At 36.7% G+C, this 21,109-nt stretch overlaps 2 protein-coding genes across 2 annotated transcripts; one reads left to right on the forward strand and one right to left on the reverse strand.

Moving 5' to 3' along the window:
• The first annotated feature begins 27 nt into the window (after positions 1 to 27).
• On the forward strand, positions 28 to 3,516 carry LOC136340751 (beta-galactosidase-1-like protein 3). The gene is made up of 9 exons (XM_066285067.1): positions 28 to 461; positions 533 to 752; positions 805 to 1,064; positions 1,113 to 1,388; positions 1,447 to 1,641; positions 2,065 to 2,234; positions 2,285 to 2,480; positions 2,537 to 2,680; positions 2,749 to 3,516. The coding sequence occupies exons 1-9, from the start codon at positions 194 to 196 to the stop codon at positions 2,985 to 2,987; spliced, it is 1,968 nt and encodes a 655-aa protein (XP_066141164.1). The 5' UTR covers positions 28 to 193; the 3' UTR covers positions 2,988 to 3,516.
• Positions 3,011 to 19,475, reverse strand: LOC136340749 (peroxidase-like). Its single transcript, XM_066285065.1, has 12 exons — positions 19,295 to 19,475; positions 7,485 to 7,757; positions 7,198 to 7,430; positions 6,809 to 6,985; positions 6,556 to 6,752; positions 6,305 to 6,500; positions 5,892 to 6,237; positions 5,678 to 5,834; positions 5,450 to 5,623; positions 5,209 to 5,392; positions 5,032 to 5,149; positions 3,011 to 4,577 (listed from the first exon to the last, which is right to left on the reverse strand). Exons 2-12 carry the CDS (start codon positions 7,748 to 7,750, stop codon positions 4,445 to 4,447), a joined length of 2,181 nt encoding a protein of 726 aa, XP_066141162.1. The 5' UTR covers positions 7,751 to 7,757; positions 19,295 to 19,475; the 3' UTR covers positions 3,011 to 4,444.
• Positions 19,476 to 21,109: the final 1,634 nt, after the last annotated feature.

The raw sequence follows: 21,109 nt of genomic DNA on the forward strand, positions 1-21,109 counted from the left end.
TATAGTCCAAAAGCCGGCCGGAAAATATCTACGAGCTTATTTAGAACCAAACTGATAAGAATTCTAATTTTAAGTTACTGTAGATTTTTGTGTCTTTGTGTGCCAACCTCAGCTTTAGTTATTATTGTTTTATATACAACAACACAAACTGTGAGCTTTATTCCCGACATTCGCTGTTAACCGAACCAAAAACATGGACTTATCTACATGCCCATCAAACAGTAATTCCAGTTTACCAACTTTGTATCAGTATTACACCGACGGAGGCATAAAATCGGGACTAAATGCAGATCAAAGCTACTTTACCCTTAATGGGAGGAATATTACCCTCTATTCTGGTGCGATGCACTATTTTCGCACCCCTAAAGCGCTTTGGAGGGACCGGTTAAGGAAAATGAGAGCTGCAGGCTTGAACGCTGTGGAAACGTATGTAGCCTGGAATTTGCACGAGCCAGCTCCTGGTAAGTTTTAAGACAGTTTGCCAAAAGATTTAATCTTTCCTAAAGCTAAATGAACTTTCTTGTTGCTTTAGGACAATTTGACTTCGGACATGGGGGCAGCGATATGGAGGATTTCTTGGACATAGAAACATTTCTGAAAACAGCCCAAGAGGAAGATCTTCTGGCCATCCTCCGACCGGGCCCTTATATTTGCGCCGAATGGGAATTCGGGGGATTCCCCAGTTGGTTATTAAGGCAAAACAATATTAAGCTAAGAACTTCCGACTCCAAGTATATTAACCCTGTTAAGAGGTAGGTGCACAAAATTTACTGCATGCGCTACAAGTAAGGAAGAATGTTTCAGATTCTTTGACGCCCTCCTGCCAATCCTGGCAGCCCTGCAGTTCATTAATGGTGGTCCCATCGTGATGTTCCAAGTCGAAAATGAATATGGAAGTACTAGATCCTCGTCCTTTATGCCCGACAAAAAGTACTTAAAGCAGCTTAGACAAATTTATTTGGACAACAACATTACTGAGCTCTTGGTTACGGCAGATGGGGTGGAAAATTATAACACAGCAGGAACTTTACCTCAGTATTTTTTAGTCACTGCCAACTTTGGAGGTATGATAAGTTGGACCGTACCTACCACACCTAATAATCATTCGTTAGGCAATCCTGCAAATTCCTTCAGCGCTTTATCGACCATCCAACCAGGAAGACCAAAAATGGCTATGGAATACTATCCAGGATGGTTTGACCATTGGGGAGAACACCACCATACCACTTCCGTTCTAAGTCTCATCGCAAACTTAGAATCTATCATTACATACCCGGGTTCGTTTAACATCTACATGTTCCATGGAGGGACCAGTTTTGGGTTCACTAATGGTGCAAATTTGGATAACTCCCGGGGGTTTAAGACCGACAATAGTGCATATCAACCAGGTATTACCTGTTACACATTCTATTCTATTGAGGGATATTGAAGATTTTTTTTTTTTAGATATAACAAGCTACGATTATGATGCCCCTTTAACTGAAGCTGGGGATTATACTGCGAAGTACGATTTGGTAAAAGTGTTGCTTGCAAAATATGCTTCCCCCAAAACATTGATTCCTCCTCAGCCCAAGGAATCTGTAAGGGTGGCCTTTCCTGATATATCCCCCGTTGAATATATTACTTTGAAGCAACTTATAGGTAGACTATTGAGATCTCAGCAACTAAGAGAGAGACAGGGACGGTTAGATTGTAAAGTTGAGAAATTAGTTGTTCAGTAACACGCAACTTTCGCCCCATCATCATCGTTCAATTGTTAAAATTGAGCCACATATTTCTCCAATTTTGACCGAGCTCTCTATCAATTTAGAAGACGAAAGTTTATTATCGTTCAGCTTCTTTCATATTTTTTTCTTATATTAAACTTCAAGTTCAATTTTTAGGTTTTTAACATATAAAAAGATGAACTTGATGAGGGTGGCGGAAAGTTGAAACGTAGGGTCTGAGGAAGTAACTGTGTCTCTTATAATTAGTGAGATATCAATGGTGAGTCTCGAATTTCAACCACCGTTCACCCTAAGGTTTGAATGATTTCGTAATTCTCTAAGCTTTGCCATTCTGTAGATTCTCAGCCTACAACACTTGTATACGCCAGACCCACGGCCATGGAATTGCTAAATATGAACAATGGCAGTGGACAAAGTTTTGGGTATTTAGTCTACAGGAAGGATCATCTCAACCTACCAGCTAGCTCGATTTTGACTATAAAAGGGCATATTTGTGATACTGTTTTAGTTAGTGATATCATCTCTGAATCGGCAGCATCTCGAACTCGTGTTTTTAGGTATTGGTGAATGGACGGTTGATTTCTCCCTCCCTTACCCATTCTGAAGATTTGAATAAATTCGGATTCTGGAGGAAAGCCGACTCGAAAATAATTCTGACTAATGTTTCTCTTTCTGACGCCACTATTGATCTGGTGGTGGAGAATTGGGGTCGAGTGGGTTACGGCGAGTTACCCCAGTTCCACCAGCTCAAAGGTAACGAAGCAAATTCTTAAAACTGTGAATTAGGGGCGATATCGAGATTTTGTAAGGTTTGTGGCAAGGCGATATTTTAATCAATAATAGAGTAGCAACCTCATGGACTCACATTCCGCTGGAATTTAAGAAATCCTGGACTTTAGATCTACAAGGATGGCAGGATATCAAATATTTCAAGGGCCCAGGACTCTACAAAGGTGAGCAAGTTTATTCCCCTTCATTATTCGAGCTTTAAGTAGCCTCAGTTCCACCTCATTTACTGCAGGCTACATAAATATAGACTCAGTCTCAGACACTTACATTGATATGCGCAACTGGACCAAAGGGATAGTGATCGTCAATGGATTTGTCTTGGGCAGATATGCCACAATAGGACCTCAGCAATGTATATACTGGCCAGCACCACTAATTAAACCTGGCATCAATGAAATAGTGATTTTCGAACACTATCAAGCTTCTGACTACATTGCATTCTCTGCCGATCAAATTTGGATGGCTCGTTGAAATGTGGCGAAAGTCTACCAGTGTATCAGTGTATTTAAAAAATTTATTTGGATTATATAAAACAGTACAGGTGTCACCTATTCAACTAGGAACATAGGAATTGCGCAAGTGACAGAAACCCGCACTTAGTTTCATAGACCAACGAAGTGCCTCGGGACACTAACGGTTGAAGTAGGCGGAGTTAGTTCAGTGTCCATATCTCTCACCGTTTCAAAATTTTTACTAATGTAAGTGATGAGTGATTGTAGTGATGGATTAGTATTTTTTTTATTTATTTACTTGCTACTTTTGCCCTGATACTTTAAAAAATTTCCATCGCCGCAGAGGCAGCGAAATGTATACCAATCTAAGCATCGAAGTGGAGCCCCAACCAGGCTGACTCCGCCCACTTAATTGTTAGTCTTTGTCGGAGGCATATTAGAACGCATGCCGTCCTTCTTCCACTTGCAAAATTCCTATGTTCGGACTTTAACTGGCGATACCTGTAAAACGTGTAATCTTAAATAAAATACATGTTATAAGCTATTAATTTATATGTACAGGCTTAGAATATTATACAAAACAACATATTTATTTACAATATATATGAGAAGTATTCAGCAGGTTCGGCAGAGCGATAGAAAATTTTCAATGGGGGATAAGTAGGGTCATTTTGAATATATATAACCATATTTATTCTTATGCAAAGACTCATGGTTTTTGAAATGTTGGCCAACGAGAGAGGGAGTAGGGAGGGCAGGGTAGAAGGGTGACTAATATTTCTTGAAATTTAATGTTGTTAATTAATTTTTGTTTAGCTTCGTTAATATGAAAATTAAGAATATTTAAAAAAGTAGTATTCCCGCAAGCGAGAAGTATTTAACATTAAAAGAATTAAGTTAACCGTATTAACCGAACCAGTTCGTATAATAATCTACGCCGATATTTAAAAAACGGTGAGATTTGGCATGAGGATAAATAAGATTAAATAGCCTCAAAGTGACTCTATCTATCTCCCATAAAAAACCCTCCATCGCTCCGCCGGACACCCTGCATAAATAGCAAAATTAAGGGCACGAAAGCCCTTCATATATTTTTAAAAGAATATGGGATAACGACTATGATGAAAAATTTATTCTTGCTTTAAAGCACACGAAAATGTTAAATAGTGAATCATGCTTTTTTTGGAATTCACAAACAGTTGAAAAGGGCGTTATATTTGGTAGAAGTACAATGGCAAAGGAGTGCTTAAAATCTATCCAGGCAGTACCGACTCATAGGAACGTAATATCTCCTTATTCAGGTTATTACGTCCTTTATCTCTCGCATCTTTCGTGTTAGGCCAATAAACAAGAGACTACACAAAAATATTAACAATCTCTAAAATAGATTAATCTCTTAGTTTCCGAGATATTTGATATTTTTCTACAAGATCCATAAATAAAATTATACTTATTTCTTTGCTATTACCGTCGGACCTATTTCCTAAATAGGTCGTAGTCCGAACTACTGCCAAAACCCGAAGTAGTTAATGTGGAATCTCCACCTTGTAAGTCTTTCCATAGCGACAAATCTACCACTGGTAATGCTTCACATGGGACGACGGTGTTTCTGGAAATTTTAGAGTCGTGAATGTGTGAACGGAAATATGCACGAGAAGTAATTGAAGTCATCTGCTCCATTGAGTATATTCAAAGTACCAACTATCCTATAGTGCACACACTTCACAGAGAACTTTCCAGGTATTTATCAACATTTTTAAATAGCACATTTTTTATTTTAAAAAAATATCGAACGTTCGTATTTGGAAATATCCCTTTTCCAGAAAAGGAAATAAAAAATTATTTATATCTAGAACGTATTTTCAAAACACTCAATATTTGTAAACCATTGAAACAATATTCTGGAACATATGGAGCTACTAGGAACAATTGAAAACCTAAAAAAATGGGGAACTTGGAATTCCAAAATTCAAGAAAAAACAACTTCCGCCTCTATTGAAAGTGCTCAAAACTCCAGCTACTTAATTCGTCAATTCTAATACAAGACAACGAAAAATACTTACGAGTGAGATATCCTCTCAAACCCTCTGGGCTGCATAGATCTAACACCCACCCCATTATCGCACATTATCCTAGAAATAGACGCCTTCCTAATTTCCTTTAGTTGGGGCAATGTAAAACCTATTAAACCATTCAAACCATTTCAATCCAGCGAAGAAAGTTTCCCTCAACCAACATACCGACATCTCCAGAATTCTCAAACCAAAACCTGTCACCAACTCTCGTCCTGAAGAATTGCTCAGTCAAAATGCAAAGGAATGTGGGTCCTGTAAGGGTACCTGGCACTATGGACTCGAGGGAACCCCCTACCGTGAGATCCACATCATCTGGATGCTCGTAGAGCGAAGCTAGTCTGGCCACATTCTACCAAAGAGTTACTTTGGAATGTCTTACATTGATAAATGAAGATGGTTTCCTTACATCTGAGGAGATTACATCCAGGAAATCTTCGAATGACCTGGCTTTGGGTAATCCACAGAAGTGCCTATAGTCGTTGTATGATGCCAATCCATGATCTCTGTTTCTCTGGATGCAAATTGCTTTCAAGTCTTGTCCTAGTTGTTGACCTGGTTGTCTCAACCAATTCAAAGTAATCTAGTAAGTTCCGAAGGGTTTTGAAGCTGTGTTCAAATCTTTAGAGGGTCTTACCTCTGTATCGTGATAAGCATCTGCAGCCAGCTGAGGCTGAGTTCCCAAACCCCTGGTAAGTTCATCAAAAGAATTGCCCTGCTCCAAGATCGCGGGCCTATTGAACCAATCGCTGAGCCTGACATTGCCATAGCTGTTTCTCTTTTCGCTGACCAGACTGGAACAACATACATATCCAGTGATGAAAATTTCCCAAATCTCATGGAAAACTCACTCTAATTGTCCTGCAATCAAAGTGTGGAAAAATCTGAAGGCAGCAGTAGCATGTTCGTTCAAAACTGTCGGATTCACACTTGCATCGTAGTCATCTACATAACCCTGAGTCCTCCAGAGGATTTTGTTCTTCAGAGAATTCTCCAAACCGATAAATATGGGCAGCCATTCATAGTAAGATATTTGTTGATGTTGCCCAATGTTGATTTTGCGAGCTTCTTGGAAGATGGTTTCATCGTCCCAATGAGGGTTTATTTTAGCCAAGACGTCGCATATTCTATTGTGCTCTCTAAGGAGGAGGGTTTGGAGGACGGTTAGTTGAGGGTTTTGATTTACTCTGACGTCGCCTAAAATGAGAGAAATTTCGTGAAATAAAAAGTGTTCGGGTATGTTGTCGTTCAACCGAAATCTCACCGGCCATGTAGCATGGTTCATTGAAGTCCAAAACTGTACAGGTTCCTGTTACATTCATGTTCCTAGGCAACCATTCTTGGTTGTTCCTTCTTTCCGTGGTTAATCTGCCACCTTGGAAGGATCGCACTTGCTGGTTGGTAATGTCGTCGTTTCCATAAACAATGGACAAGTCCAAGTAGTGATTAACTGCCGTTAACTAACAAAACCGAAATTATTTTAAATTTCTAATTTCCTTATTGCCTTTTACAAACCTGTTCGGCAGGCTGATATTCTCCAATGCACCTCCTATCCCTGTCGGTGATAGTTCTAACAAAGTTCATACATCTAATGTTTTGTTGAGAGTAATTGGGATCGTTTGCAGGAACCACAATGGGGAAGCAATGCTCAGGGCTATTTGCTAGTTCAAGCAGCTGACCATCATCAGAACAGCATCGGGTGGAATGGGGTTCTGTCATATGCGAAACGTTGAAAATTAAGATAGTAAGGAAATATGTGGAAGCTTACGGGTTTGAGTGGTTCCAACAATCAAGCTCATATCGTGGGTGATGATCTGCCCATACTGCATGGCGTTCAAGGTCCAGATGGGATCCTCCAGGGGCACGTGTGGGTAGATAGAAAAGGACACTGTTCTAGCACTTGGAAGGTTGTTGCCACTCTTCGCTAAAGTGGGTGTGCTAATGCCTGAAAGATGATTGTATGTATAGAGTGATTTTCTCTAACAGTTTCAGTTCTCTAAACTGTTCAGTGGATTCAGAGAGATATTGCCGATAACAAAAGATCGAGATTTTCTTTTTATGTTTCCTCTTTAGAGCATCAAAGACATGGCTAATAAATAACTCTCCCACTTTTTCCTGTCGTGAAGCATGTGCAGAGAAAGAAAGGTACAAACTTACCATCTCCATATTTGGCAGGCAACAACCGGTTATATCTAGTCTGCGGGGTACCCAAACCTGGATTCCCCAAGTTATTGCAAGAACCATCGTACGAACGGTACCTGGATTGAGAACAGAAAGCTGGTGCTTGTCCGCAACCTAAGGTGCTTGGATCCGGTGTGGTTTGTGGTTGCGGTAATTGCGGAAAACCTTGCCCTAGAGGACCGGGTTGTAAGGATCCCAACGGAAAACCACTGGAAAAGCCATGTTCGTCTGGAAAATTCACAAATTTGGAAATTGAGACTTACCCTCCATTAGAAGCTACAACTCCGCGAAACCTAATAGGAGTATCGATTTGAGTAGCAACATTGAAATCAGGTTGAAGAACTGGTAAATGTGGTTGTACCTTTCCTGGGTTTCTATTGTATACATGATTGTCAAGAATGGTGCCTCCATATATGGTGTTGTCGTAGCTTTCAGGGTTTATCCTCTGCAGGAATAAATTTTGATAAGATTCGTGCTGGCCATAGGTTAAATGCACCAAAAGGAGTGGTAGTGCCGTTTTGAGGAACATATTGGATCTGAAATGTAATTGCAGAACTATTATTTCTAAAGAATATGCCTTAAATGTTAGTATGTCAAAGCGTTTAAATTACATGATTATCTAATTATGATCGACGTTTACCTAGATTTAGCAAAAAATATGCAAACTATATTGTAACTTGTGATGAAATAACAAGTGGTTTTTTGATCCTTCGAAGTACGTATAAAGGTAAATTCCTATAATGCTCAAAGTTCTACAAATAAACCTTGAGGTAATTAGAGAGGATTGTATGTATTTCAAGGCCCGAGAAGATGGAGAAAAAATCAAAAAACTTCGTAATAATAATAATAGTAATCAAAGTATTATAACATTCATTCTAATATTTCGCACGATCATAATTGAAACCCTCGCACGTTTCACGTCTTAGGGAATTCGATCTATTTCCTTTTGCGTGCAATCATTGTTATTATGAACGTTTATTTGTACCACTTTGTAATAGACCTGCTGAAGAAAAAAGTCTCATTATGCAACGGTAATCAAGAAATTAAAAAATTCTACATCCCACATGTTCAATAATTGTTGTCGTGGAGTTGCCTTCTTTACTTGTAAAAGTGAATGGAACGATCCCTCTGAATAGTTCAGGCTGATCTAACAAGAAAATAGTGCACCACAATTCCTTTAAAGCCATAAAGTATTTAGTAACCTTTCAATGGCCGCTCTTCGCGTTAAGGAGTGTATGGTATGGTGCACTTTACAACGTGCCCTCTTAAGTTGAAAATTGCCACAGAGTTTGTCATTTTACCATCATATTTGATGTAGCATTGTAATAGATTGGTGCAGGAAAAAATTAAGCGGCCTTGGCAAGAGCTGCAACACGCAGTCTGTCCCAGAAACTCTCTGGACGATTAATAGGACATATCGCAGTCCTACCAACTCTAACTAGAGAGTTTCCTTCGTATACGAAAACGTGTTAAAGCTTGCAGGCACTTCCTAGAAAACACCTACGGAAGGCATGATATCATATATAGTAACCGTGACACAAATCACGAATGAATAAATCGTACATTTTTCACTCGCCCGATATACCAGGCCAGTCACGAGTGCCAGGGTATTACATCACCCAGTAATTGGGAATTTGGATATAATGAATTCTAAATTACCATTCCTTTTTGGTGATAAATATATAGTTCACCGTCCTTGCAACTCAGAAGTAAAAATTAATTGGGATCAATGTCCGAAATTTTGTTAAATTTGGATTTTGAAATTTGGGAAAAAATAGTCTTAGGTATAAACGTTGATTGGCATGTGCACTAAATTGGATTTAGAGTGCGCAAAAAACTTTAACGGCTAATTAAACCGAGTTAATTAATCTTAAACCTTCAACTTGTGCATTGGGTTTAAAGAAAAAGTTTCTTCAACCCACATTTGACTTTGATTAATGGCAGGGCACACCCAATTTTTACGAAGTTGTCGACAAAATTAAATGATCACCGAAAACTACTGATGAATGAATATGTGAGCATATCGTATTGCCTGGCTGCCATTTATCATTCCCTCATTACGTCATTTCCTTTGGTCGTACCCAGGAAAAAAATAACAACTCGTAATAGGATTAGCCTTACCTAACTGCATGTAGGTAGGATTTTTCTTTAAGATCTCATTAACATTTTAGTAGAATAAAACAAATGATTTGCACCCAAAGTAAAGCTCTCGTAATAGCGGAGGTTCGGCCTTATGGAGAAACGCCAAGAAAGCGATTAAGGTCTAAAGGTAATACTCAAAGAAATGCGTTAAAGAACATGGATTAAAAGCGCTTTAAATCGCAAAAATTTGACATTACGGAAGACGATTGAGATACGAATATATGGACAATAATACTAGAACCAGAGTACATAATTGAGAGAAAATATTTAAACAGCAGAGTTCAGGAAGGAGATAGAAAAAGCCAAATCTCATGTTCTTCGAAGAACGACCAGATTCTTCATCTTCAATCTTAAATTATATCTACATTTGAACTTAATAGTGCAATGACCAATAATATATATTTAATAAATTTGCCTACAAAGTAAATAAACATAGAATCTAGAAATAGATTACAGAAATCATTTGACTGCATCATTGATTGATGAAACAATTTAAACGAATCTGATGGAAACCGCTGCATCAACGAAATATGCTGTCTCGACCCTCAAAATGAACCCATTGAAGCTGCAGTAAACGAGTGGCTCCAAGCGAATAAATGAACCTCCAAAATTTCGATTTTTCTTATCTGCAAAACTTGACGACGTTCCTCTTGAAGGTTCTGTCTCAAAATACGCACGAAAAGCTAACCCTAGGGCTTAGCAGTACCATTTCTAAGAATTGCGCAATCAACCCATCAATCCAAGAATTCCAGCACGAACCAACTCACATCTGGAAGCTCGCCAGATTCCCAAATATTTCAGTTTTTTGAGAACGTGTACTTGCTGGTACTCTTGTAAATGTTGTCGATGAGGAGGTGACTCAAATGGAGATAAAGAGGAAAAAAGGGAATAGAACACGAAACTGCAGGAGAGAACTCTGAGGTTGTGAGCTATGGATGGCTTTAGTGAGATTCGCAGGAATTAGTTAACTCAGAAGAAGACTACTTTCAGAATTAATTTGAGAACTAAATTTCATTGAGCTGGAAATGTATGAATGTGCGCCTAAACAATCCGAATTTTTAGGGTATCTGAAAAGTTAGGATATACGCCTGATAAAAACCCGGAGGAAAGGAATGAGAGACTGATAGATGCATAGCCAGACACGGAGACGCCGAAGAAACTGAAGAACTTTACATACATAGGTATCGAGTTCAAGTTCACACCTAGTATATTTGAATATTTAAAAGAGAGGAAAAGCGCTTCAGTCTCCGAGGAAGTGCACTTTGAAAGACGGGAAAATGGACGCGAAAACCACCGATTATTCTTAAATCTCAAATAAATAAAAGATTGAAATTAATAACTTTCTTGACAATGGTAAAAATATATTTTTATTTAAAAGGTGGCGCACAGCAAACGCCCTCTATTAAATGTAAGTTGAGTCAGTCAACAGCATTAATGCCAAAAATAGGTTCGCCAGCACCATCTGCCGGGACGCGCTTCAAAATAATTGTCTCAAAATGGCGTTGAACCCCTTTCGACTGTTATCCGAGCAATTTTGTTTCACGTCGGCAGGTGATTTCGTCAAAATAGTCAAATTAAAGATGCGGAAATCCTGGATGGTTCCACTGGTAACTGCTAATGTTCAAACGAATCGTCTTTCTCTAAGTCCATATAAAAACCTTCAAGGTAAGTCTAAAATATTTCGTCAAAAGTCCAATTTCCTTGTCAAAACTTTGTGTGAGTTTCTTGCAATCATTAAAAACCTTTATTAACACATACCAACCACCAATTAGTTCAACACATAAAAACGATTAATTGCTACTTTCTGTGTGCGAATTTGGAACTTGTCACTGTTATTTCTATATTTCCAAATGGAGAGGTGAGGTGCTACGCTTTAGTCACTCTTACGTGAAGGAACATATTATTTTTCAACTAATTGGAGTTGGCATATGTAGCAAGTGGACATTATTTAAATAATTATGTTTAATTAATAGCCAGTAACAAAGTCTTTGCACACATTGAAATAGTCAATTAATTCAAAATGTGGCAATACTAGAGCCTGGGAAAAGTGGTGTTTAGATATTTTCCTAATAGCACCTAGACGCAATGGGAAATCTAAGTAAGAAGCATAAAATATGCCACACGAGTAATCTGATTACAAACAGAATGCATTTGGGATGCAGAACCGATGCAGTCGGATCGTTATTCCTTCATTTGCTAACACACAACATGCTTTAGTCCGGAGTTAACATAAATATTGCAACCTTTCACTTTGTATTTAGATTCCATTAGGAAATATTTCCATGAATGAAAATCCACTTTATAACTATTATTGCAGTGCACCTTCTATAATATTGATCTTATCCAGGTCCATATTAGCAGAAGGATGTCTAAGTATAGATAATAAGGTGTAGATAATATAGGTATTATTCAAAGCTATCAAGATAATGACATCAAATTAATTCAGCAGGATGTCTATTTTAGACATTTATTTATTGGTATTTACTACTCTTCAAGGTACTAAAGTAATTCTATGGTATGTTTATAGGAATTACCAATAGGCACGTAATGAGCTTTCGCCATTTTTGTCGCCTAACCAGATGATATAAATTTTTAATGTATGTAATCCGTGCAACATGTTCCTCTAGGTGTTCCTGGTTACTCAATGCTGCTTTTTTTCGGAAAATTCCTTTCGTAATATCGGGGAAAGTCGTAATGGAAATTTTATGTTTTTTTGTGCATATTAGACTTCCTTAACAGCATATCAAACCGAAGTGTCTAGGCCAATCGAAAATGCAAATAGTGGTGAATTCAATTGCGACAAAAAAGGAACATTAGGAGAGAATAAAATATCAAAGTCGCACTTGAGTTTTATAACATTAACATTGAAACTGAAAGTGAACGGTTTTCAAGTTGCTTGAACTTTATGAGCCGTAGCGAATGCAGTGCAAGTGTTTTTCATGCCGTTGCTTTATATGCAAAGTTTATTTATCGAAGACACTGGAATTTCATCGCATAAGATCATAACTGAGTTAGAATGCAAATAAAGGGCTATAAGACCTCCTAAAAATGGAGCCCTACAGGTAGTAATGTCTTATAATAGTTTCAAAAGATCACAAATTATATCAAAAACCGTTGAGGAGTTGCTTTAAAAGTGCAATAAGAATTTCGGTGAAAGTTTGAGCCTCTAGACGGCTCAAAAGTTGGACAATTTGAAAAATGTCCATGGCTCTTGGAAACCCACAGTGATGGAAAAAGATCCAGATACAGGCATAAAAAGTGTCTAAAAAGTGTAAAATACTTCTTAAAAATATTTTTTAAATCCTTAATTCAAATTCAAAAGTAAAAAACCGCTTTTTTGGTCGAAGACTGTAAAATCAAAAGTCCACCTTTTATCGTCTTTAAAAATAATTGGAAGAGTCCAAAATTTACCAGGTGGCTCAAAAACTGATATATTTTGGCAAATGTTTGAAAAAGTTCTAAAAAGCAGTAAAAAGACCATCGGAAATTTTGGATGTTTGAATCGCTGACAAAAAAATTTTAAAACTTGAAAAACTTCATAAAATTTCCCTTCTTGGTGATTTTTCTTCCAGGGTAAAAAATGAGACAAAAATTCTATATAGTGTATCAATAAAATCTGGAATATAGTAGTATATTCCAACTGTTTGAAAAACTCACGTATTCTAAATACAAGGTTTTTTAATTTATAGCAAAACTTTGTCTTTTAAAACCTTAAGTTGGATGTAAATATTTATTTAAGGTTTTTTTATTAAAACGGATATGTCAAAAGATTGTAAAAATCTACAGGGTTAACGCAGTTCAAAAGACGCGATTTCAAAAATTACTTAAAGAAAATCGAATTGATCTGTTATAATGATCTTGAAACACTAATCCCTGCCTGGGTAAATTCATAAAAGTTGCCATTTTTTTTTTATTTGTTTACATTCGATATTAGTATGTATTATTATGATTTATGCAATTCCTTCAAAGCACAACAGCATTACAGTTTGCACTTTTTCCTTAATGATTATCTACAAATATTTCTGCAATAATTGCACATGATTTAACCTTGGTCTTGTGCTGGTTATGATTAATCTGCATTGTTGTTTATTCTTAGGTTAAATGAATGTTTATTAAATGACAAAAATGCCACAGATATGGTCACCTCCAGTTCATCGATATTATCATCAAATGAGTAGCATCGAATACAGTTGTCAACTATTCCGTTTTTAATCATCCGCGTTTGGAGAACACGTTGCATCGACTGGTCAATTAATGTAAAATTAATTTGATTTTAATAACACGCATTATCGTTTCATTAACTGTACCATTGGCACCTGATACGCAGTAAGGTCCTGACTAAGAGCCATTGCGAAACGAGCAAAATAATTATAGCGCATGCTCTAATTGCGCACGCTTACCCCGCGAGGGACGCATGTCTTATGCTCTAGAATAATCCTTGGAAAGAAGAAATTTGCTCCTATCTGCTCTACATCTTAAAATTGCGATATTTTGCAATATTTGTTCAAATCAAACGATTTGGGTCAGCCACTGCAGCACAAGAAGTGCCATTATAATTATGCTATTAACAAATACCTATAGTTTCACTTAACGTACGACTAGCACTTGAGAACATATTATAGATAAGTAACAGCGACATATGCTAGGAAAAATGCTATACAGGGGGAAAATTCAGATTATTATAGTCCACTTGCACAACAATGGCGTCCTCTTAGTGCTTGTGACACTCAAGGATATGGTTAATTAATGGATATTATTCTTTCGCATATAAACACAATACGCCTGTCGTAATAGCTCCATCGATGGGAGTTTTATGAATTAAAAAAAAAATACGAATTTGTTTATAAAAATGCAAATAAACTATTAACAATGTAAGGAAAAGCAGTATTTTCCTTATTGTTCTAATTGGCCGGGCAGTTGCCACATCATCATTGACTAATCCTACTACTAATTACTGATATAGCAGGTTATACAAGTTTACAATTATTTGCATATATAAAAAGTAACCAATCCCACCTGCTGACTTCATACAATTTCTCTTTACGATTCTTTTCTCAACGCATGTGGAACATATTTAATCCAAATCAATTTGTTGCTATCGATTAATGTTTTTTGATAGTTGCACAATCTGCCCACATTACCTACTTTCGACCGGCAAAAAAAATTTAATTAGAATTTAAGCGTTAAAAATTCAAGATCGCATTGCATAATGCAAAGCTCGGAGGAGCGGAAGTACGCACACTACATTACATATTCCCATTAGAAATCACCGATATTGGTACAGCTCCATGGAGCAATGCAATGAGTTTATGACACAACACCTCCCAACTACAATAATTGGCATTTTCTGGTGAGAATGTTAAGTAGCATGTAAAACATACGGTGATCAAAAGCGAATTACAGGAAAGCTGTAAGTCAACCATGTTCGTTATGAAAACTGAGCTAATAAGCGGCTTAATTAGCCTCAAACGGTTCATTCATATCTCAGTAGAATAGCGTGTAAATTTCTCTTTCATTTGAAGCGAAACGAAAAATCCGATGACAAGATCAAGGTTTGCCGCAATCGTTGGCAAAACGTTTTAAAAAAATTAAAAAAAAAAAGGAAAAGCTTAACGCATATATGCTGGGGTATTTATTAAAGGTTCCGGTATGCGTTAATTTAATGGTTAGTTTTTTCGAATTAAGTGAAATGATGCAAAACATATTAATTAGAGATAGTGTACAGGAAGAGTTGGGTTGGGAATTGGACCCCGCCCACCATAGCAACTATAGAAAAAAAACATGTTTAAAAAACCAGCAAGTAATAAGCATTTCTCTAAGAGAGTTGAACGCAGATGAAGAAAGCGATATCTCAGCAGCAGTTTTGAATTAGCCAGAAATCGTTCGGATCGCCCCTCGATGACTCATAACATTATGCGAACTTTTTGAATTTATTGCACACCTTGAAGGTCGATCGGGAAATCTCAAAGGGCAAAAAGATGGTTTACTAACTCACGTGTTTAAATATTTTTTCCCTTCTTTAGTTTCCCGCAAAATTGAAGAGAATTTGAAAACAATGCTGCATTACTGCCTTTTTGAATACCTCGCAAATGTGGAACTCTAATAATCAGCGGAATGCTCCTTAGTTTTTCATACTGGAGCTGACATCATCTCCAGAGACTCTGATAATACGTATTATCCAAAGACTCTGAAAACCCCACAAAATTGCTAAATTCTGATAATCGGTGAACCCTGCAGCGACTCGCTCGATTTCACTACGTCTCCAACGAAATCCATCCTTCAATGGTTACTCGTCGAAGACTTCAATTCCTGGATGTTCGCAGGAAAATTGGTGATTAAGAAATTCCGACGAAAATTTTAAAAATCACGGAAATTTCCAATGATATTTATGCAGACTGGCCTTTTAACGTCGCAATAATATTACCAGCAGCTGTAGTATAATAGAGAAACAGACAATTTTATCTGATTCCACAAGATTAAGATTTTTTCGGGATTTATTTTCATTAAAAGCGATCCTTTTCTGTCTTGAAAATGTTGTTTTTTTTTTTTTTTTTTTTTTTTTTAATTTGATTTCAGGTTGAATATTTCCCATAAAACTAAAATATTTACTTATAACTTGAACACTTGAATAGTTTTCGTAAATTTCCTAGGCATCGCCAATAGAAAAAAACTTTTTAAAAAGTTCGCTCTGTATTCGGTAGGAACTTTTTTTGATGAATTGTAAGCTGGGCCAAAATTGTAGATAACCGCAAAGGAAATTCAATGGACCTGAAACTTTATCTATGGATGTGGACGTCAGTTTTTGGAACGAAAAAAATATCAAATTCTTAAAAATATCCAATTTTTAAAAATATTTAATTTTTTACATAGAGCGTATAGCCCTATCCGGTCAAAACTTTCGCTGCGTTCCCTGATGCCATAGTAAAGAAAAAAAAATCATTACCCAACGAATTTGATCACACAATTTTCTTTGAAATCTTGCGTAATGTTGTCAAAAAGATTGATTGATATTTCAAAAAGTACAATGGACAATTGCCACTTAAGTAATAATAACATCGCAGGCTTTGGTAATAAGACACGAACTACTAACACAACAATTATAGATTTTTTCCGCTCGTTTTTATTACAAATTTTTAAGTCTAATTTGATTTGGAAGAGCAGAGACTGTTCGACCTCAAACCAAAGAATGGGTAGAATGTGTCGCAACAATGGGTCCCCCTGTACAATGCACTATACAGTATACTGCCGATACCGAATTAAGATAACAATTGTCTGTTGCTAATTAGTATCACCGTTAAAAACCTTAATTAGTTCCCTTTTAGTGAGTTGACAGTTTATATGCATAAAAATTGCATAATTTTTAATTAACACCTATTCTTTTCGAAATGGCAATTAATACACTGTTAATCTATTCTGAATCTGCCACCTATATCTGATTGGGCCTGAGAAACTTTTGTGAAAAGCCTTGGTACCGTTTAGTTATGAAAAAACACCGTAATTATTCGGTTTTTTTTTAGAACTTTTTTGGTACCTAGCTAGAATTAAGGCAAAATATTAATGTATTATTGCTGCATTAATTGGAGTAGCCATAAATGAAGTCCGAGGTGATTGCTTGACCATGCTCCAGCTCAAACTTTCGTTCGCATTTGTATAAGGACGAGGAACAAATGAGGCGTTTTGACGGTACGAAGGGCGGACTCAACGCGGTGTAAAAAAATCTTCTTTTTTCGTCGTCCGAATTTGGGCTTTTCAGAGCCTCTACAGGTGCATTTTTCTCGTTGAGCTCGCCCTTCTTTCCCTCTAAAAATACGCAGATAACGATGGCACGCTATCGGGAAACTGACTATTCGCGTTAAGTTAACGTGCTGTCAAAATCGTGTCAAAATTTGTTTTATGGAAGTTCGGACGCCTCAGACTTTATTTTCGTTATATTGTAAATTACAAATAAAATTATCTTTTTTTTTTAAGTGAGATTCAAACAAATTCCTGGCCAATTTCATAGGTTTGTTATTAAAAAATACAAACAATGTTATGTTTTAATGATATTTCATAAAAATATTATTATTATAAAATAAGAAACCAAAATTGACACATTCCGCAAGGAAAACATCTTGAACACGGTCATCGTTGAGTTCCCCCTTTTGCAAAATTTTTCAAATGCAGTTTCCTTCGTTTGTTGAGTTCACTCTTCGTATTCGCAACACCTCGTATTCATATTTCTAGTGTGGCAAGTTTAAATTGAATTCCTAAACGATCTAAGCACCTCCTTATCAAGTCTCAGAAAAGTTTCAACACATACGATCTAAATGAGAAAATGGAGACCATTGGTTTGGAAGCATAAAAGATTCTGCTACATTTCAAAAACTGAATGGATAAAGCATATAAATTTTTTAAGTGAAGGTAAATAAAAATACTTTTTATAATTTGGTTTACTGCAACATCTACTAGAAGTACGAAGAATGGGCCAAAACCCTACAGGTATGCCTAAAAGGCCCTTTTGAAAAGGAAATGGGCGCATTCTCCAAAGTGATTTTTCAGTTTTTCTGTCGTTGAGAATTGGGTTTGAAGAAAGAATGCCCGGATATGTTGAAAAAAAAAACATACCAATGAAGCCGAATTTTTATAGTAATTTTTACCAACCTCAAGTCGACCTTTCCGAGCTCTAAGGTGGCTGTCCAACGGACATTCCTCTGAAATTTTTGAATGAATAATATACCATGAAATTACTTAAGGAAATAGCCCACATCATGCTAATAAGTATCAGAGGCTAAGAATGCGAAAGATACTAATAAGAATGTGCAATTTTGCCCAAGTGGAAAAGTGTAACTTTCTTCTTGCAATGCTCCACACGTACGTAAATAACTTTTTTCACAACAATAAAAGAAATCTTGTTTGGTCTTTAGTTCCCAGATTCCTTGTCCAGATACGACTTGAAATAATTTTTATTGTTATTTAACAAAAAGGGTCAGATGTAAAGCACGGGGAGCTTTTTACGAAACATTTATAAAGAAGCATGAAGCTGTCCCTATAGGGCGGTAAACTTGAATATCATTTTTTTTTAAATTTTTATATCCACGAAATATATTTTGACGACTATTTCCTTAATACTTGCTATTCATGTGATAAATAAGTACATAATGTAAAAATAAGGATAAAATTTCATGAGACTGCTGGGTGCATGGTCGACCGAGGCTTGCCAGAGAGTCCCTAATTGAATGTTAAATTGTTGAATGCCGGAACTTCAATAAAACTTCATTATGTAGGCATAAAACAATTTGTGCTCGATTCCAGGTTAATCTGCTAATCATTTAATAATTTAACTTCCGAAACTGCCCTTATAATGAGCAGATTTTGAAAGGCTCTCGAAATTATTTGTCTCTAACCCCAAATCAAATTAAAAAAAAATTGATGTAGAATTGGGAATATTCGCTTTCCACACTGCCGACATAGTTAGTACCATATCAAAAATTAGAATCGACAAAATAGTGATCGTTACCTTCGTCCAGATTTACTTCCAGTATCTTTCCGGTGGCCTCGTTTAATATAAAAAAAAAAATAGGCGTAATTTTGAAAAATCAAATCTCAATAACAAATACAGAACTGACCTTTCCTAATAATAAAATAAAATAAATTGTGCTATTCCGAGAACATTAAGTATTGCAAATGGCTCGAAAAAAATTGTTCCCTGTTCAATTATTCGCAATTCATTTTTACGTCCATGATAAAATTTAGATAACACTAAAACCATTTGCATTAATTCGCAATTAACCGGAGTTTAGGTAAACGTTGAAAATATCCATATAAAATATGTTTCTAGTTCTAGTTTCTATTAGATAGCAACGCGTTTTAGATGGGAATTTTTGGTGTAACTTAGCTAAAATTCGAAGTAAAATTTTGCGAAACGGAGTAAAAAAATGTTTTATAGACTCACCCTTCAAAACTGACTGTCAAAAAACACCAAAACCTAATCCACAATCAATACTCCTGATGTCCAATCTGGGCGGTTTACCAATTTAAAAAATTTTTGATCCTCCCTACCAGACGAGAACACCCTACACCTAACGGTGTGTCTATTAAAATGACACTCGTCGAGGCGCGACACTAAAACTTAACACCCGTTAACCCTATCTTAAATAAGTTTTACAACTAGTGAAAGTAAAGCTTAACCCGTCACCGCTTGAGATTTCTTTATAGGTACAGGCGGCAGGTTCCTGGGCCATAATACATATTATATACAGGGTGTCTCAAAAATATATCGACACATTTTGAGGGGGGACGGGGACGTCGACGCAAACTTTTTTTTAAGTAAACATGTGCCCGCAAATTAGCCGTTTGAGCGAAAAAAATCAATGTGGTTTTGATCATTATAATCAATTTTTGTTGATATTAGACGTCGTTTTTTGGATAAATGAACGATGGCTTAGAGCAATCGTTCAAATTATCGACCATTTACTTTGGTGCAAAAATCGCACCACCGATTCATTGACTCGCGGACTCCGTGAAATATTCCAGGAACAGCTTTTAGATATATGCAACCACCCACTAGTATTACTAAGAGACCTCCTTCATTACAATGAAGTGTTTCATAGATCTGAGATTGCAGATAATCCCAAAAGAAAGAATCTAAACTGTTCAGATCAGGAGAACGCGGAGGCCAAGCTATTTGACCTCCAGTTCCAATCCCTCGGTGCACATTCGTTCATCAAATGAGAAGTTAACGTTTTTTTTTTGTTTTGCAGGCTTATGTTCACCAAAGAAAAAAGTTTGCATCGATGTCACCCACCGTCTATAATGTTTGTCAGTATGTTTTTAGGATACCCTGTATATGCGTATATTTTGTATACACGCAGTGACATTACCAGAGACACTACCTATGGTTGGTGTGTGAGTCATTTATTTGCTGTTAATAAGAGATTCTGCTTGAAAACTTATGTTCCATGGTAAAATTCTACAGGGTGTTTCAAAACCAGGGAGATTAAACTTCTGGGGATTGTTCAGGGCAACAATAGAGGAGATTGGAACATAAATGGAATCCATGTCCGGAAATGTGTCCCTAAGGCGCTACAGCGGTATGACGCTTTAAGACAGTTACAGGCAAAAATGCGTTTTATCGAACTTTAATGCGTTTTATTTCAATTTGTTTGTACAAAATAATCCTACAGTGATTATTCAGAATATACTTGGAATTCATATTCAGCATTTGGATCGTCAGTTCGAGCAACATTGGATCGGCAAAGATGGCCCAGTCGAGTGGCCCCCTAGGCGACCCGACCTGACACCTTTAGATTTGTTTCTGTGGGATCATGTAAAGGCTCTGGTTTACGAGAAGCCAGTGGGAACAAAGCAAAATCTGATTGCACGAATCACTACGGCATTTGAAGTCCTTCAAAAGGATTATCAAATTTTCAGAAAAGTCCCCAGACACCAAGTGGGTATGTCGTTTAGGCAGGTGCGATGAAGTTCAAGGTCGACTTTTTGAACAATTACTGTAGTGTTATTTTGTTCATAAAAATTTTAAAGAAATGTACTAAAATTCGATAAAAACATTTTTACCGATAACTGTCTTAAAGCATCATAAGGCCCTAGCGCCTTAGGGTGCCGTTTCCGAACAAGATGTATTCAGATGTCTTTTATTGTTGTACTGAATAATCCCTAGGGGTTTGACGTCATCAATTGAGGAATGCCCTGTATATTGACAGGATAACCCTCTTTCTGGTGAATACTTAAAAATGTATGATATTAATGC

Source organism: Euwallacea fornicatus, chromosome 8, assembly GCF_040115645.1.
Source record: "Euwallacea fornicatus isolate EFF26 chromosome 8, ASM4011564v1, whole genome shotgun sequence".
Taxonomy (NCBI): domain Eukaryota; kingdom Metazoa; phylum Arthropoda; class Insecta; order Coleoptera; family Curculionidae; genus Euwallacea; species Euwallacea fornicatus.

What these genes read in the sequence shown, in the direction of transcription:
- LOC136340751 (XM_066285067.1), top strand. Translation starts at nt 194, where the DNA reads ATGGACTTATCTACATGCCCATCAAACAGTAATTCCAGTTTACCAACT. An exon ending in CAATAGTGCATATCAACCAG is followed by an intron (nt 1,389 to 1,446) that starts GTATTACCTGTT and finishes TTTTTTTTTTAG; the next exon opens with ATATAACAAGCTACGATTAT. An exon ending in TACTTTGAAGCAACTTATAG is followed by an intron (nt 1,642 to 2,064) that starts GTAGACTATTGA and finishes GCCATTCTGTAG; the next exon opens with ATTCTCAGCCTACAACACTT.
- LOC136340749 (XM_066285065.1), bottom strand. Translation starts at nt 7,750, where the DNA reads ATGTTCCTCAAAACGGCACTACCACTCCTTTTGGTGCATTTAACCTAT. An exon ending in GTTGTAGCTTCTAATGGAGG is followed by an intron (nt 7,431 to 7,484) that starts GTAAGTCTCAAT and finishes TGGCTTTTCCAG; the next exon opens with TGGTTTTCCGTTGGGATCCT. An exon ending in TGTTGGAACCACTCAAACCC is followed by an intron (nt 6,753 to 6,808) that starts GTAAGCTTCCAC and finishes CGCATATGACAG; the next exon opens with AACCCCATTCCACCCGATGC.